This window comes from Somniosus microcephalus, chromosome 12 (genome assembly GCF_052327205.1).
Source record: "Somniosus microcephalus isolate GS21.2 chromosome 12, FLI_Smic_1.0, whole genome shotgun sequence".
Lineage (NCBI taxonomy): Eukaryota > Metazoa > Chordata > Chondrichthyes > Squaliformes > Somniosidae > Somniosus > Somniosus microcephalus.
In genome coordinates, this window is record NC_140998.1 from 222182947 (window position 1) to 222201758 (window position 18812).

Consider the following 18812-nt stretch of genomic DNA (forward strand, 5'->3'; position numbering starts at 1 on the left):
CTGTCGGAGGGGCAGTACTGAGGGAGCGCCGCACTGTCGGAGGGGCAGTACTGAGGGAGCGCTGCACTGTCGGAGGGGCAGTACTGAGGGAGCGCCGCACTGTCGGAGGGGCAGCACTGAGGGAGCGCTGCACTGTCGGAGGGGCAGTACTGAGGGAGCGCCGCACTGTCGGAGGGGCGGTACTGAGGGAGCGCCGCACTGTCGGAGGGGCAGTACTGAGGGAGCGCCGCACTGTCGGAGGGGCGGTACTGAGGGAGCGCCGCACTGTCGGAGGGGCAGTACTGAGGGAGCATCGCACTGTCGGAGGGACGGTACTGAGGGAGCGCCGCACTGTCGGAGGGGCAGTACTGAGGGAGCGCCGCACTGTCGGAGGGGCAGTACTGAGGGAGTGCTGCACTGTCGGAGGGTCAGTACTGAGGGAGCGCCGCACTGTCGGAGGGGCAGTACTGAGGGAGCGCCGCACTGTCGGAGGGGCAGTACTGAGGGAGCGCCGCACTGTCGGAGGGGCAGTACTGAGGGAGCATCGCACTGTCGGAGGGACGGTACTGAGGGAGCGCCGCACTGTCGGAGGGGCAGTACTGAGGGAGCGCCGCACTGTCGGAGGGGCAGTACTGAGGGAGTGCTGCACTGTCGGAGGGTCAGTACTGAGGGAGCGCCGCACTGTCGGAGGGGCAGTACTGAGGGAGCGCCGCACTGTCGGAGGGGCAGTACTGAGGGAGCGCCGCACTGTCGGAGGGGCAGTACTGAGGGAGCGCCGCACTGTCGGAGGGGCAGTACTGATGGAGCGCCGCACTGTCGGAGGGGCAGTACTGAGGGAGCGCTGCACTGTCGGAGGGGCAGTACTGAGGGAGCGCCGCACTGTCGGAGGGGCAGCACTGAGGGAGCGCTGCACTGTCGGAGGGGCAGTACTGAGGGAGCGCCGCACTGTCGGAGGGGCGGTACTGAGGGAGCGCCGCACTGTCGGAGGGGCAGTACTGAGGGAGCGCCGCACTGTCGGAGGGGCGGTACTGAGGGAGCGCCGCACTGTCGGAGGGGCAGTACTGAGGGAGCATCGCACTGTCGGAGGGACGGTACTGAGGGAGCGCCGCACTGTCGGAGGGGCAGTACTGAGGGAGCGCCGCACTGTCGGAGGGGCAGTACTGAGGGAGTGCTGCACTGTCGGAGGGTCAGTACTGAGGGAGCGCCGCACTGTCGGAGGGGCAGTACTGAGGGAGCGCCGCACTGTCGGAGGGGCAGTACTGAGGGAGCGCCGCACTGTCGGAGGGGCAGTACTGAGGGAGCATCGCACTGTCGGAGGGACGGTACTGAGGGAGCGCCGCACTGTCGGAGGGGCAGTACTGAGGGAGCGCCGCACTGTCGGAGGGGCAGTACTGAGGGAGTGCTGCACTGTCGGAGGGTCAGTACTGAGGGAGCGCCGCACTGTCGGAGGGGCAGTACTGAGGGAGCGCCGCACTGTCGGAGGGGCAGTACTGAGGGAGCGCCGCAGTGTCGGAGGGGCAGTACTGAGGGAGCGCCGCAGTGTCGGAGGGGCAGTACTGAGGGAGCGCCGCAGTGTCGGAGGGGCAGTACTGAGGGAGCATCGCACTGTCGGAGGGGCAGTACTGAGGGAGCGCCGCACTGTCGGAGGGGCAGTACTGAGGGAGCGCCGCAGTGTCGGAGGGGCAGTACTGAGGGAGCGCCGCAGTGTCGGAGGGGCAGTACTGAGGGAGCGCCGCAGTGTCGGAGGGGCAGTACTGAGGGAGCATCGCACTGTCGGAGGGGCAGTACTGAGGGAGCGCCGCAGTGTCGGAGGGGCAGTACTGAGGGAGCGCCGCAGTGTCGGAGGGGCAGTACTGAGGGAGCATCGCACTGTCGGAGGGGCAGTACTGAGGGAGCGCCGCACTGTCGGAGGGGCAGCACTGAGGGAGCGCCGCACTGTCGGAGGGGCAGTACTGAGGGAGCATCGCACTGTCGGAGGGGCAGTACTGAGGGAGCATCGCACTGTCGGAGGGTCAGTACTGAGGGAGCGCCGCACTGTCGGAGGGGCAGTACTGAGGGAGCGCCGCACTGTCGGAGGGGCGGCACTGAGGGAGTGCCGCACTGTCGGAGGGGCAGTACTGAGGGAGCATCGCACTGTCGGAGGGGCAGTACTGAGGGAGCGCCGCACTGTCGGAGGGGCAGTACTGAGGGAGCATCGCACTGTCGGAGGGGCAGTACTGAGGGAGCGCCGCACTGTCGGAGGGGCAGTACTGAGGGAGCATCGCACTGTCGGAGGGTCAGTACTGAGGGAGCGCCGCACTGTCGGAGGGGCAGTACTGAGGGAGCGCCGCACTGTCGGAGGGGCGGCACTGAGGGAGTGCCGCACTGTCGGAGGGGCAGTACTGAGGGAGCATCGCACTGTCGGAGGGGCAGTACTGAGGGAGCATCGCACTGTCGGAGGGGCAGTACTGAGGGAGCGCCGCACTGTCGGAGGGGCAGTACTGAGGGAGCGCCGCACTGTCGGAGGGGCGGCACTGAGGGAGTGCCGCACTGTCGGAGGGGCAGTACTGAGGGAGCATCGCACTGTCGGAGGGGCAGTACTGAGGGAGCGCCGCACTGTCGGAGGGGCGGCACTGAGGGAGTGCCGCACTGTCGGAGGGGCAGTACTGAGGGAGCGCCGCACTGTCGGAGGGGCAGTACTGAGGGAGCATCGCACTGTCGGAGGGGCAGTACTGAGGGAGCGCCGCACTGTCGGAGGGGCAGTACTGAGGGAGCGCCGCACTGTCGGAGGGGCAGTACTGAGGGAGCGCCGCATTGTCGGAGGGGCAGTACTGAGGGAGTGCCGCACTGTCGGAGGGTCAGTACTGAGGGAGCGCCGCACTGTCGGAAGGTCAGTACTGAGGGAGCGCCGCACTGTCGGAGGGGCAGTACTGAGGGAGCGCTGCACTGTCGGAGGGGCCGTACTGAGGGAGTGCCACACTTTCGGAGGGGCGGTACTGAGGGAGTGCCGCACTGTCGGAGGGGCAGTACTGAGAGAGCGCCGCACTGTCGGAGGGGCAGTACTGAGGGAGCGCCGCACTGTCGGAGGGGCGATACTGAGGGAGCGCCGCACTGTCGGAGGGGCAGTACTGAGGGAGCGCCGCACTGTCGGAGGGGCAGTACTGAGGGAGCGTCGCACTGTCGGAGGGGCAACACTGAGGGAGCGCCGCACTGTCGGAGGGGCAGTACTGAGGGAGCGCCGCACTGTCGGAGGGGCAGTACTGAGGGAGCGCCGCACTGTCGGAGGGGCAGTACTGAGGGAGCGCCGCACTGTCGGAGGGGCAGTACTGAGGGAGCGCCGCACTGTCGGAGGGGCAGTACTGAGGGAGCGCCGCACTGTCGGAGGGGCAGTACTGAGGGAGCGCCACACTGTCGGAGGGGCAGTACTGAAGTAGCGTTGCATTGTCGGAGGGGCAGTACTGAGGGAGCGCTGCACTGTCGGAGGGGCAGTACTGAGGGAGCGCCGCACTGTCGGAGGGGCAGTACAGAGGGAGCGCCGCACTGTCGGAGGGGCAGTACTGAGGGAGCGCCGCACTGTCGGAGGGGCAGTACTGAGGGAGCGCCGCACTGTCGGAGGGGCAGTACTGAGGGAGCGCTGCACTGTCGGAGGGGCAGTACTGAGGGAGCGCCATACTGTCGGAGGGGCAGTACTGAAGTAGCATTGCATTGTCGGAGGAGTGGTACTGAGGGAGCGCCGCACTGTCGGAGGGGCAGTACTGAAGTAGCGTTGCATTGTCGGAGGGGCAGTACTGAGGGAGCGCCGCACTGTCGGAGGATCAGTACTGAGGGAGCGCCGCACTGTGGGAGAGGAAGTACTGAGGGAGCGCCGCACTGTCGGAGGGGCAGTACTGAGGGAGCGCCGCACTGTCGGAGGGGCACTACTGTGGCAGCACCGCACTGTCGGAGGGGCAGTACTGAGGGAGCGCCGCACTGTCGGGGGGGCGGTACTGAGGGAGCGCCGCACTGTCGGAGGGGCTGTACTGAGGGAGCACCGCACTGTCGGAGAGGCAGTACTGAGGGAGCGCCGCACTGTCAGAGATGCAGTACTGAGGGAACGCCGCACTGTCGGGGGGGCGGTACTGAGGGAGCGCCGCACTGTCGGAGGGGCTGTACTGAGGGAGTACCGCACTGTCGGAGGGGCAGTACTGAGGGAGCGCCGCACTGTCGGAGGGGCAGTACTGAGGGAGCGCCGCACTGTCGGAGGGGCAGTACTGAGGGAGCGCCGCACTGTCGGAGGGGCAGTACAGAGGGAGCGCTGCACTGTCGGAGGGGCAGTACTGAGGGAGCGCCGCACTGTCGGAGGGGCAGTACTGAGGGAGCGCCGCACTGTCGGAGGGGCAGTACTGAGGGAGCGCCGCACTGTCGGAGGGGCACTACTGTGGCAGCACCGCACTGTCGGAGATGCAGTACTGAGGGAACGCCGCACTGTCGGGGGGGCGGTACTGAGGGAGCGCCGCACTGTCGGAGGGGCTGTACTGAGGGAGTACCGCACTGTCGGAGGGGCAGTACTGAGGGAGCGCCGCACTGTCGGAGGGTCAGTACTGAGGGAGCACCGCACTGTCGGAGGGTCAGTACTGAGGGAGCGCCGCACTGTCGGAGGGGCGGTACTGAGGGAGCGCTGCGCTGTCGGAGGGGCAGTACTGAGGGAGCGCCGCACTGTCGGAGGGACAGTACTGAGGGAGCGCCGCACTGTCGGAGGGGCAGTACTGAGGGAGCGCCGCACTGTCGGAGGGGCAGTACTGAGGGAGCGCCGCACTGTCGGAGGGGCAACACTGAGGGAGCGCCGCACTGTCGGAGGGGCAGTACTGAGGGAGCGCCGCACTGTCGGAGGGGCAGTACTGAGGGAGCGCCGCACTGTCGGAGGGGCAGTACTGAGGGAGCGCCGCACTGTCGGAGGGGCAGTACTGAGGGAGCGCCGCACTGTCGGAGGGGCAGTACTGAGGGAGCGCCGCACTGTCGGAGGGGCAGTACTGAGGGAGCGCCGCACTGTCGGAGGGGCAGTACTGAGGGAGCGCCGCACTGTCGGAGGGGCAGTACTGAGGGAGCGCCGCACTGTCGGAGGGGCAGTACAGAGGGAGCGCCGCACTGTCGGAGGGGCAGTACTGAGGGAGCGCCGCACTGTCGGAGGGGCAGTACTGAGGGAGCGCCGCACTGTCGGAGGGGCAGTACTGAGGGAGCGCCGCACTGTCGGAGGGGCACTACTGTGGCAGCACCGCACTGTCGGAGGGGCAGTACTGAGGGAGCGCCGCACTGTCGGGGGGGGCGGTACTGAGGGAGCGCCGCACTGTCGGAGGGGCTGTACTGAGGGAGCACCGCACTGTCGGAGAGGCAGTACTGAGGGAGCGCCGCACTGTCAGAGATGCAGTACTGAGGGAACGCCGCACTGTCGGGGGGGCGGTACTGAGGGAGCGCCGCACTGTCGGAGGGGCTGTACTGAGGGAGTACCGCACTGTCGGAGGGGCAGTACTGAGGGAGCGCCGCACTGTCGGAGGGTCAGTACTGAGGGAGCACCGCACTGTCGGAGGGTCAGTACTGAGGGAGCGCCGCACTGTCGGAGGGGCGGTACTGAGGGAGCGCTGCGCTGTCGGAGGGGCAGTACTGAGGGAGCGCCGCACTGTCGGAGGGACAGTACTGAGGGAGCGCCGCACTGTCGGAGGGGCAGTACTGAGGGAGCGCCGCACTGTCGGAGGGGCAGTACTGAGGGAGCGCCGCACTGTCGGAGGGGCAACACTGAGGGAGCGCCGCACTGTCGGAGGGGCAGTACTGAGGGAGCGCCGCACTGTCGGAGGGGCAGTACTGAGGGAGCGCCGCACTGTCGGAGGGGCAGTACTGAGGGAGCGCCGCACTGTCGGAGGGGCAGTACTGAGGGAGCGCCGCACTGTCGGAGGGGCAGTACTGAGGGAGCGCCGCACTGTCGGAGGGGCAGTACTGAGGGAGCGCCACACTGTCGGAGGGGCAGTACTGAAGTAGCGTTGCATTGTCGGAGGGGCAGTACTGAGGGAGCGCTGCACTGTCGGAGGGGCAGTACTGAGGGAGCGCCGCACTGTCGGAGGGGCAGTGCAGAGGGAGCGCCGCACTGTCGGAGGGGCAGTACTGAGGGAGCGCCGCACTGTCGGAGGAGCAGTACTGAGGGAGCGCCGCACTGTCGGAGGGGCAGTACTGAGGGAGCGCTGCACTGTCGGAGGGGCAGTACTGAGGGAGCGCCATACTGTCGGAGGGGCAGTACTGAAGTAGCGTTGCATTGTCGGAGGAGTGGTACTGAGGGAGCGCCGCACTGTCGGAGGGGCAGTACTGAAGTAGCGTTGCATTGTCGGAGGGGCAGTACTGAGGGAGCGCCGCACTGTCGGAGGATCAGTACTGAGGGAGCGCCGCACTGTGGGAGAGGCAGTACTGAGGGAGCGCCGCACTGTCGGAGGGGCAGTACTGAGGGAGCGCCGCACTGTCGGAGGGGCACTACTGTGGCAGCACCGCACTGTCGGAGGGGCAGTACTGAGGGAGCGCCGCACTGTCGGGGGGGCGGTACTGAGGGAGCGCCGCACTGTCAGAGGGGCTGTACTGAGGGAGCACCGCACTGTCGGAGAGGCAGTACTGAGGGAGCGCCGCACTGTCAGAGATGCAGTACTGAGGGAACGCCGCACTGTCGGGGGGGCGGTACTGAGGGAGCGCCGCACTGTCGGAGGGGTTGTACTGAGGGAGTACCGCACTGTCGGAGGGGCAGTACTGAGGGAGCGCCGCACTGTCGGAGGGTCAGTACTGAGGGAGCACCGCACTGTCGGAGGGTCAGTACTGAGGGAGCGCCGCACTGTCGGAGGGGCGGTACTGAGGGAGCGCTGCGCTGTCGGAGGGGCAGTACTGAGGGAGCGCCGCACTGTCGGAGGGACAGTACTGAGGGAGCGCCGCACTGTCGGAGGGGCAGTACTGAGGGAGCGCCGCACTGTCGGAGGGGCAGTACTGAGGGAGCGCCGCACTGTCGGAGGGGCAGTACTGAGCGAGCGCCGCACTGTTGGAGGGACAGTACTGAGGGAGTGCTAGAGAGAGATGTTTGCTGGGAACTGCTCCTGTTTCAGTGTGCAGTGCGGTGGTGACGCTTTTCTCAATCATTGTTTATGTTAAAGTGAATCTGCTCACTGAGTGATTGTGAAATGTGCCAATCTTAATTTTACCTCAAGACAGGAAACTCCCGGCCTGTGGTCTCAGACCTCACTTCCCCCCAGCCAGTACCCAGATAACTCACAACACCCCGACACATTAACCCATCCCAAACCCCCGGAGAATCAGTGTCCCTAAACACCCGGACACAGAGAGAGCGAGAGACAGAGACAGAGAGAGAGAGAGAGAGAGAGAGAGAGAGAGACAGAGAGAGAAAGAGAGAGAGAGACAGAGAGAGAGAGAGAGACAGAGAGAGAGACAGAGAGATGAACAGAGAGAGATGGACAGAGAGAGAGACAGAGAGAGAGAGAGAGAGAGAGAGAGACGGAGAGAGAGAGAGAGAGAGACAGAGAGAGAGAGACAGAGAGAGGGAGAGAGACAGAGAGAGAGAGACAGAGGGATAGAAATAGAAAGAGAGAGATCGAGAAGTAGATGGACAGATGGCTGAATGGGCCTCCTCCTGTTCCTGTGTAACAGGCTCGAGGGGCTGAATGGGCCTCCTCCTGTTCCAGTGTAACAGGCTCGAGGGGCTGAATGGGCCTCCTCCTGTTGCTGTGTAACAGGCTCGAGGGGCTGAATGTGCCTCCTCCTGTTCCTGTGTAACAGGCTCGAGGGGCTGAATGGCCTCCTCCTGTTCCTGTGTAACAGGCTCGAGGGGCTGAATGGGCCTCCTCCTGTTCCTGTGTAACAAGCTCAAGGGGCTGAATGGGCCTCCTCCTGTTCCTGTGTAACAGGCTCGAGGGGCTGAATAGGCCTCCTCCTGTTCCTATGTAACAGACTCGAGGGGCTGAATGGGCCTCCTCCTGTTCCTGTGTAACAGGCTCGAGGGGCTGAATGGGCCTCCTCCTGTTCCTGTGTAACAGGCTCGAGGGGCTGAATGGGCCTCCTCCTGTTCCTGTGTAACAGGCTCGAGGGGACTGAATGGGCCTCCTCCTGTTCCTGTGTAACAGGCTCGAGGGGCTGAATGGGCCTCCTCCTGTTCCTGTGTAACAGGCTCGAGGGGCTGAATGGGCCTCCTCCTGTTCATGTGTAACAGGCTCGAGGGGCTGAATGGGCGTCCTCCTGTTCCTGTGTAACAGGCTCGAGGGGCTGAATGGGCCTCCTCCTGTTCCTGTGTAACAGGCTCGAGGGGCTGAATGGGATCCTCCTGTTCCTGTGTAACAGGCTCGAGGGGTCTGCATGGGCCTCCTCCTGTTCCTGTGTAACAGGCTCGAGGGGCTGAATGGGCCTCCTCCTGTTCCTGTGTAACAGGCTCGAGGGGCTGAATGGGCCTCCTCCTGTTCCTGTGTAACAGGCTCGAGGGGCTGAATGGGCCTCCTCCTGTTCCTGTGTAACAGGCTCGAGGGTCTGAATGGGCCTCCTCCTGTTCCTGTGTTACAGGCTCGAGGGGCTGAATGGGCCTCCTCCTGTTCCTGTGTAACAGGCTCGAGGGGCTGAATGGGCCTCCTCCTGTTCCTGTGTAACAGGCTCGAGGGGCTGAATGGGCGTCCTCCTGTTCCTGTGTAACAGACTCGAGGGGCTGAATGCGCCTCCTCCTGTTCCTGTGTAACAGGCTCGAGGGGCTGAATGGGCCTCCTCCTGTTCCTGTGTAACAGGCTCGAGGGGCTGAATGGGCCTCCTCCTGTTCCTGTGTAATTAACTACCGATTGCAGTCAATATCCGGTGCTGCCGCTCCGATACCGCCCGTTTAGCAGCAGCGCCCGAGACGGATTTCTGGTCCTGGCACTTCAGACGAAACGGTTAAACCAGCGTTGGAGGCAGTTCCTTTCTGTTTGACACTGCCTCGCCCAGTGACTCAGCCCCAGCGCAGCCCCGGCAGTTGTACGCTGGACATCAGTTAACTCTCTGCTGCCTCCACCTTCCTGGTCGCTGCGAAGAGCCCCAGAGGATTCAGGAGCCAACCCGAGGGATTGGCAATCAGCTCCCACCATGGGCAGGACTGCGCTCCCCACCATCATCACCCTCCCTCTGCTCCTCTCCGGCCTGGCCTTGGGTAAGCACTTGTTAAAGGACATGAATGTTCTCTTGCTCGCTGACCTACATCGATTTTAAAATTCACACCTTCATGTTCAAATCCCTCCTCGCCCCCCTCCCTATCTCTGTAACTTCCCCTAGCCCCAACAACCCTCCCTATCTGTGTAACCTCCTCCAGCCCCCTACAACCCTCTCTATCTCTGTAACCTCCTCCAGCCCTACAATCCTCCCTATCTCTGTAACCTCCTCCAGCCCCCTACAACCCTCTCTATCTCTGTAACCTCCTCCAGCCCCTACAATCCTCCCTATCTCTGTAACCTCCTCCAGCCCCTACAACCCTCCCTATCTCTGTAACCTCCTCCAGCCCCTACAACCCTCCCTATCTCTGTAACCTCCTCCAGCCCCTACAATCCTCCCTATCTCTGTAACCTCCTCCAGCCACTACAACCGTCCCTATCTCTGTGACCTCTTCCAGCCCCTAAAACCCTCCCTATCTCTGTAACCTCCGACAGCCCCTACAACCCTCCCTATCTCTGTAACCTCCTCCAGCCCCTACAACCCTCCCTATCTCTGTAACCTCCTCCAGCCCCTACAAACCTCCCCATCTCTGTAACCTCCTCCAGCCCCTACAACCCACCCTATCTCTGTAACCTCCTCCAGCCCCTACAACCCTCTCTATCTCTGTAACCTCCTCCAGCCCCTACAACCCTCCCTATCTCTGTGACCTCTTCCAGCCCCTAAAACCCTCCCTATCTCTGTAACCTCCTCCAGCCCCTACAACCCTCCCAGATCTCTGTAACCTCCTCCAGCCCCTACAAACCTCCCCATCTCTGTAACCTCCTCCAGCCCCTACAACCCTCCCTATCTCTGTAACCTCCTCCAGCCCCCTACAACCCTCCCAGATCTCTGCGCTCCTCCAATTCCGGCCTCTCGCACACCCCCCGATTCCCATCGCTCCACCATTGGCGGCCGTGCCTTCAGCCGCCTGGGCCTCGAGCTCTGGAATTCCCTCCCTAAACCTCTCCGCCTCTCTCTGTTCCTTTCAGACGCTCCTTAATACCGACCTCTTTGACCCAGCTTTTGGTCGCCTGTCCTAATATCTCCTGATGTGGCTCGGGGTCAAATTGTGTTTGATAATCGCTCCTGTGAAGCACCCTGGGACGTTTTACTACGTTAAAGGCGCTATATAAATGCGAGATGATACTTGTCGCATCTCCTTGATTGTTACTGAATTCAGTTTGGCTGCATCTTTGACTCCTGATTCTTGCGCAGTGCCTGTTGCATCCAGTTCATTATTTTGTACCGAGACCTTCTCACTGCAGCGGGCGGCTCAGGAAGTGAGCAGCTTTTAGAGAAGATTTTGAAATGTCGGAAAGTGAGCAAACATTACGAAACTAATTCCGATCGAGTTGATGAAACTTCTGCCTTTTAAAAATATTTCCCCTTTTCCTTCAACCAGACAATTGCAGAATTCCTTCTGCAATAGCAAAATACTGCGGATGCTGGAAATCTGAAATAAAAACAGAGAATGCTGGAAACACTCAGCAGGTCAGGCAGCATCCGTGGAGCGAGTAACAGTGTCAATGGGCAGGATTTTCATTGGGCCGTTGAGGTGGGATTGGAGGCGTGCGGGGGGTTAAAAAATCCCGAAATCAGGGGGCACGAACCCATCCCGCCCCCCAACCCGCCTCCATGCCAGTTTCAAAGGAAGCGGGTACCCGCCCCGCACTGTGACCCGCCTCCCCGAGGCGGGAAAGGGATTAGTGCCAATTAACTACCTATTAACAGGTAGTTAACAGGCAGTTTTTAGCCTAATCCCTATTTTTAATGTTGAAGTGTGGGATTCCCGACGGCCCCAAACCACGCCAAGTTAGAGGAGGCGGCCCGTCGGGATGACGGGCTTGGAGGGTTCGAGATGTCCGGTGTTCAGGTGAGTGATTGGTGCATGAGTGCAGAGGTAAGTGTGTTTGGTCTGTGTAAAGTGTTTAAAGAGGTTCTACTAACCTTTACTTACCTTTGCAGACTTCCTTCCTTCAGGTCTCGGGAGTCCCGCATCTCACCAGCACAGAAAGCAGAATGGCTGCGAGCTGTCAAAATCTGCAGCATTCAGCTTTCTGTTCCGGAGAGATCTCTAAATCATCCTGAGAGGAAGGAATTAACTTGGAGTACAGATTGTCAGTGTTTGACAGCTTCAAACAGCTGTGAAACGCTGATATTTCACCTGTCAAAAGGTCTTGACAGATGAAATGTCAATCTGTGACGTCACCTGTTGCCGGGTGGCCCTTAATTGGCCTGCTGAGCCCGCTGGGCAGGCTCAACAAGGTCAATCAGGGGAAAATCACGTGGGTTGGCTAGAACTCGATGGAGGCGGGACTACAACCCCGAAAGTTGCAGCCCGCCTCCTACCCGACTCCTCAGTGAAAATCCAGCCCAACGTTTCAGGTCAGTAACCCTTCGGCAGAACTGGAAAAAGCTGGAGATGGAGCAGGTTTTTCAGCGAGGGTAGGGGCAGGGACAGTGGGGAGGGGAGGACTGAACAAAAGCAAAGGTCTGTGATAGGATGGAAGGCAGGAGAGATGAGGAGACAACAGGGATGATGGTGTGAGGGGAAAGGAGATGGTAATGGGACAAGTTAAGAAACAAAAGCTGGGTCTAGATGACGTGTAAATGGCAGAATGAAAGACAGCTGTCATGTGAGAGAGAGAAGAACAAATGGAAGAAAAAGATAGGGGCAGTGGTATGCTGATTATTTCCAGCATTTTCTGTTTTTATGGCAGATTTCCGACTCTGCTATCCCGATCACTGCATAGTGGTCCCATTCACCCATCGCCCTCTAGTTGCTCGCTGACCTACATTGGCGTCCAGTCCGGCTATGCTTAGATTTTAAAATTCTCATCCTTGTTTTCAAATCCCTCCACGGCCTCCTCATCCCTGCCTATCTCTGTAACCTCCTCCAGCCCCCTACAACACTCCCTATCTCTGTAACCTCCTCCAGCCCCCTACAACCCTCCCTATCTCTGTAACCTCCTCCAGCCCCATACAACCCTCCCTATCTCTGTAACCTCCTCCAGCCCCTACAATCCTCCCTATCTCTGTAACCTCCTCCAGCCCCCTACAACCCTCCCTATCTCTGGAACCTCCTCCAGCCCCTACAACACTCCCTATCTCTGTAACCTCCTCCAGCCCTTACAACCCTCCCTATCTCTGTAACCTCCTCCAGCTCCTACAACCCTCCCTATCTCTGTAACCTCCTCCAGCCCCTACAACCCTCCCTATCTCTGCAACCTCCTCCAGCCCCTACAAATCTCCCAATCTGTGTAACCTCCTCCAGCCTCTACAACCCTCCCTATCTCTGTAACCTCCTCCAGCCCCTACAAATCTCCCAATCTCTGTATCCTCCTCCAGCCTCTACAACCCTCCCTATCTCTGTAACCTCCTCCAGCCCCTACAACCCTCCCTATCTCTGTAACCTCCTCCAGCCCCTACAACCCTCCCTATCTCTGTAACCTCCTCCAGCCCCTACACCCCTCCCTATCTCTGTAACCTCCTCCAGCCCCTACAACCCTCCCTATCTCTGTAACCTCCTCCAGCCCCTACAACCCTCCCTATCTCTGTAACCTCCTCCAGCCCCTAAAACCCTCCCTATCTCTGTAACCTCCTCCAGCCCCCTGCAACCCTCCCTATCTCTGGAACCTCCTCCAGCCCCCTACAACCCTCCCTATCTCTGTAATCTCCTCCAGCCCCCTACAACCCTCCCTATCTCTGTAACCTCCTCCAGCCCCTACAACCCTCCCTATCTCTGTAACCTCCTCCAGCCCCTATAACCGTCCCTATCTCTGTAACCTCCTCTAGCCCTAACAACCCTCCCTATCTCTGTAACCTCCTCCAGCCCCCTACAACCCTCCCTATCTCTGTAACCTCCTCCAGCACCCTGCAACCCTCCCTATCTCTGTAACCTCCTCCAGCCCCGACAACACCCCCTATCTCTGTAACCTCCTCCAGCCCCTACAACCCTCCCTATCTCTGTAATCTCCTCCAGCCTCTACAACCCTCCCTATCTCTGTAACCTCCTCCAGCCCCTACAACACTCCCTATCTCTGTAACCTCCTCCAGCCCCTACAACACGGGTTGCACCTGAACCAGAGCGGGACAAATATCCTTGCGGGGAGGTTTGCTGGCACTGTTGGGGGGGGTTTAAACTAACTTGGCAGGGGGATGGGATACAGAGGGGAGCTGAAATAGGGGGGGATGTGCTGCCAATTATAGAGAAAAAAACAAGTCAGCTTGGTAGACAGGGCAAATATATAAGGGCAAGGCTGGATGGCATCTATTTTAATGCAAGGAGTCTTGCGAATAAGGTGGATGAACTGAAGGTGTTGATAAACACATGGGAGTATGATATTGTTGCTATCACGGAGACATGGTTGAGGGAAGGGCAAGACTGGCAGCTCAATATTCCGGGGTACAGAATCTTCAGGCGAGACAGAGGGGGAGGTATAAGAGGAGGGGGTGTCGCAATATTAATTAAGGAGTCAATTACTGCAGTAAGGAGGGATGATATATTAGCAGGGTCCTCTAATGAGGCCATATGGGTGGAGCTTAAAAACAAAAAGGGGGCAAGCACTTTGCTGGGAGTGTACTATAGGCCTCCAAACAGTCAGGGGGAGATAGAGGAACAGATATGTAGGCAAATCTCAGAGAAATGTGCAAATAATAGGGTAATAATAATGGGGGATTTCAACTTCCCCAATATTAACTGGGATAGTCAGAGTGTGAAAGGCTCAGAGGGTGTAGAATTCTTAAAGTGCATCCAGGAGAGCTTTTTGAGCCAGCATGTAGAAAGTCCTACAAGAGAGGGGGCGGTACTGGACCTAATTCTCGGGAATGTGGCCGGCCAAGTGGAAAAAGTGCTAGTAGGTGAGCACTTTGGTGATAGTGACCATAATATGGTAAGATTTAAGGTGGCCATGGAAAAGGACAGGGATGGGCCGGAAATAAAGGTTCTAAATTGGGGGAAGGCCGATTTTAATAGGATAAGGCAGGATCTGGCCAAAATGGACTGGGATCAGCTACTTGTAGGAAAATCCGCATCGGAGCAATGGGAGGCTTTCAGAAGGGAGATTGAGAACATACAATGGCAACATGTTCCCGTAAAGGTCAAGGGTGGTTCCAAAAACCACAGGGAACCTTGGATGTCAGGGGATATACGGGAATGGATTAGGAAAAAAAGGAGGGCTTTTGGTAGATACAAAAGGCTAAAGACGGAGGAAGCCCTAGAGGAGTACAAAAAGTGCAGGGGGATACTTAAAAAAGAAATTAGGAGATCAAGGAGGGGCCATGAAATAACACTGGCAAGCAAAATAAAGGAAAATCCGAAGATGTTTTATAAGTATATTAAGGGTAAGAGGATAACTAGGGAAAAAATAGGGCCCATTAGGGACAAAAGTGGCAATCTGTGTGTGGAGCCGGAAGATGTAGGAGGGGTTCTGAATGAATTTTTTGCGTCTGTTTTCACTATGGAGAAGGACGATGTAGACATAGAAATAGGGCGGGGGGACTGTGATATGCTCGAACATATTAACATCGAGCGGGGGGAGGTATTGGCGGTTTTAGCTGGCCTAAAAATGGATAAATCCCCAGGCCCGGATGAAATGTATCCCAGGCTGCTGTGTGAGGCAAAGGAGGAGATTGCGGGGGCTCTAACACATATATTCAGGACCTCTCTGGCCACAGGGGATGTGCCAGAGGACTGGAGAACCGCTAATGTAGTACCATTAGTCAAGAAGGGTAGTAGGGAAAAACCGGGGAACTACAGGCCAGTGAGCCTAACATCAGTGGTAGGAAAATTATTGGAAAAAATCCTGAGGGACAAAATGTGTCTCCACTTGGAGAGGCAAGAATTAATCAGGGATAGTCAACATGGCTTTGTCAAGGGAAGATCATGTCTGACTAATTTGATTGAATTTTTTGAGGGGGTGACTAGGTGTGTGGATGAGGGTAACGCAGTGGATGTGGTATACATGGATTTCAGTAAGGCCTTCGATAAAGTCCCGCACAGGAGACTGGTCAAGAAGGTAAGAGCCCATGGAATCCAGGGTGCCTTGGCACATTGGATACAAAACTGGCTTAGTGGCAGAAGGCAGAGGGTGATGGTCGAAGGTTGTTTTTGTGACTGGAAGCCTGTGGCCAGTGGGGTACCACAGGGATCGGTGCTGGGTCCCTTGCTGTTTGTGGTCTACATTAATGACTTGGATATGAATGTAAAGGGTATGATCAGTAAGTTCGCGGATGATACAAAAATTGGTAGGGTGGTAAATAGCGAGGAGGGTAGCCTCAGTCTGCAGGACGATATAGATGGGTTGGTCAGATGGGCGGAACAGTGGCAAATGGAATTTAACCCGGAAAAGTGCGAGGTGATGCACTTTGGGGGGACTAACAAGGCAAAGGAATACACAATGAATGGAAAGACCCTAGGCAAGACGGAGGGTCAGAGGGATCTGGGTGTGCAAGTACACAGATCCCTGAAGGCGGCGGAACAGGTGGATAAGGTGGTAAAAAAGGCATATGGGATACTTGCCTTCATTAGCCGAGGCATTGAATATAAGAGCAAGGAGGTTATGATGGAGCTGTATAAAACACTGGTTAGGCCACAGCTGGAATATTGTGTGCAGTTCTGGTCGCCACACTACAGGAAGGATGTGATCGCGTTAGAGAGGGTGCAGAGGAGGTTCACCAGGATGTTACCAGGGCTGGAGCGCTTCAGCTATGAAGAGAGACTGGGCAGGTTGGGTTTGTTTTCCTTGGAGCTGAGGAGGCTGAGGGGGGACATGATTGAGGTGTACAAAATTATGAGGGGCATAGACAGGATGGATGCTGAGGAGCTTTTTCCCTTAGTAGAGGGGTCGATAACTAGGGGGCATAGATTCAAGGTAAAGGGCGGGAGGTTTAGAGGGGATTTGAGAAAGAACTTTTTCACCCAGAGGGTGGTTGGAGTCTGGAACTCACTGCCTGAAAGGGTTGTGGAGGCAGAAACCCTCACAACATTTAAGAAGCATTTGGATGTGCACTTGAAATGCCATAGCATACAAGGCTACGGGCCAAATGCTGGAATATGGGATTAGATTAGACAGGGCTTGATGGCCGGCGCGGACACGATGGGCCGAAGGGCCTCTATCCGTGCTGTATTACTCTATGACTCTATGACTCTAACACTCCCTATCGCTGTAACCTCCTCCAGCACCCTACAACCCTCCCTATCTCTGCAATCTCCTCCAGCCCCTTACAATCCTCCCTATCTCTGCAACCTCCTCCAGCCCCCTGCAACCCTCCCTATCTCTGTAACCTCTTCCAGCCCCGACAACACTCCCTATCTCTGTAACCTCCTCCAGCCCCTACAACCCTCCCTTTCTCTGTAACCTCCTCCAGCCCCTACAACCCTCCCTATCTCTGTAACCTCCTCCAGCCCCTACAACCCTCCCTTTCTCTGTAACCTCCTCCAGCCCCTACAACCCTCCCTATCTCTGTAACCTCCTCCAGCCCCTACAACACTCCCTATCTCTGTAACCTCCTCCAGCACCCTACAACCCTCCCTATCTCTGTAACCTCCTCCAGCCCCCCACAACCCTCCCTATCTCTGTAACCTCCTCCAGCCCCTACAACCCTCACTATCTCTGTAACTACTTCCAGCCCCTACAAACATTCCTATCTCTGTAACCTCCTCCAGCCCCGACAACCCTACCTATCTCTGTAACCTCCTCCAGCCCCCCACAACCCTCCCTATCTCTGAAACCTCCTCCAGCCCCCTACAACCCTCCCTATCTCTGTAACCACCTCCAGCCCCGACAAACATTCCTATCTCTGTAACCTCCTCCAGCCCCGACAACACTCCCTGTAAGTACATAAGAACATAAGAAATAGGAGCAGGAGTAGGCCAATCGGCCCCTCGAGCCTGCTCTGCCATTCAATAAGATCATGGCTGATCTGATCCTAACCGCCAATCTACTATCACAGAACCATCTCCTGAATCTAACAGAATTAGACACACGAAATAGGAGCAGGATCAGGCTACACGGCCCCTGGGCCCGCTTCGCTACCCACAGGGCCATGACCGATCCGAACCTAGACTCATGTCCAAATTCCTGCCCGCTCCCCATAACCCTTTATTCCCTTTACTTCTAGGAAACTGTCTATTTCTGTTTTAAATTTATGTAATGATGTAGCTTCTACAGCTTTTTGGGGCAGCATATTCCATGGACCTACCACCCTCTGAGTGAAGTAGTTCCTCCTCATCTCAGTTTTGAAAGAGCAGCCCCTTATTCTAAGACTATGCCCCCTAGTTCTAGTTTCACCCATCATCCGGAACATCCTCCCCGCATCCACCCGATCCAACCCCTTCACAATCTTATATATTTCAATAAGATCGCCTCTCATTCTTCCAAACTCCAATGAGTAGAGTCCCAATCTACTCAACCTCTCCTCATATGTCCATCCCCTCATCCCCGGGATTAACCGAGTGAACCTTCTTTGTACTGACTCGAGAGCAAGTATGTCTTTTCTTAAGTATGGACACCAAAACTGTATGCAGTATTCCAGGTGCGGTCTCACCAATACCTTGTACAACTGAAGCAATACCTCCCTGTTTTTATATTCTATCCCCCTAGCAATGAAAGCCTTCTTAATCACTTGCTGCACCTGCATACTAACCTTTTGAATTTCGTGCACCAGGACCCCCAGATCCCTTTGTACTTCAGTACTTTCCAGTTTCTTGCCATTAAGATAATAACTTGCTCTACGATTTTTCCTGCCAAAGTGCATAACCTCACACTTTCCAGTATTGTATTCCATCTGCCAAATCTCTGCCCACTTACTTAGCCTGTCTATGTCCCCTTGCAGGTTTTTTATGTCCTCCTCACTCACTACTTTCCCTCCCATCTTAGTATCATCTGCAAACTTTGATATGTTACACTCGGTCCCCTCCTCCAAATCGTTAATATAGATTGTAAAGAGTTGGGGACCCAGCACTGACCCCTGTGGAACACCACTAATTACTGATTGCCAGTCCGAGAATGAACCATTTATCCCAACTCTCTGCCTTCTGTTAGATAGCCAATCCTCTATCCATGCCAGAATATTACCCCCAATCCCGTGATTTTTTATCTTAAGCAATAATCTTTTGTGTGGCACCTTGTCAAATGCCTTTTGGAAGTCTAAATACATTACGTCCACTGGTTCCCCTTTATCCACCCTATATGTTACTTCCTCAAAGAACTCCAACAAATTTGTCAAACATGACTTCCCCTTCATAAAACCATGCTGACTTTGTCCTATTAAATTATGATTATCCAAATGTCCTGTTACTGTCTCCTTAATAATGGACTCCAATATTTTACCTACCACAGATGTTAGGCTAACCGGTCAATAGTTTCCAGCCTTCTGTCTACTGCCCTTTTTAAATAAGGGCGTTACATTAGCAGTTTTCCAGTCTGCCGGGACCTTTGCTGAGACCAGGGAGTTTTGGAAAATTATTACCAATGCATCCACAATCACTACCGCCACTTCCCTCAAGACCCTAGTGTGGTGTATGTAACCGTTCCACCTTTAAGAGAACTATTTTAAGAGATGCACTACTTTATCTTGGCTGCTGTATACTGTAATACCGGTGGTGACCACACCAGTATATAAGTGCTGTGTAA

General features: G+C 57.2%; 1 protein-coding gene across 1 annotated transcript in view; it reads left to right on the top strand.

Moving 5' to 3' along the window:
- Positions 1 to 8834: 8834 nt before the first annotated feature.
- LOC147110170 (TYRO protein tyrosine kinase-binding protein-like) overlaps positions 8835 to 18812 on the top strand; it is a 32332-nt gene continuing 22354 nt past the window's right edge. Inside the window, exon 1 of the mRNA XM_086004106.1 lies at positions 8835 to 9139. Within this exon, the coding sequence (XP_085860232.1) occupies positions 9076 to 9139 (64 nt within the window). The 5' untranslated portion in view covers positions 8835 to 9075. The remainder of the gene's footprint in view (positions 9140 to 18812) is intronic.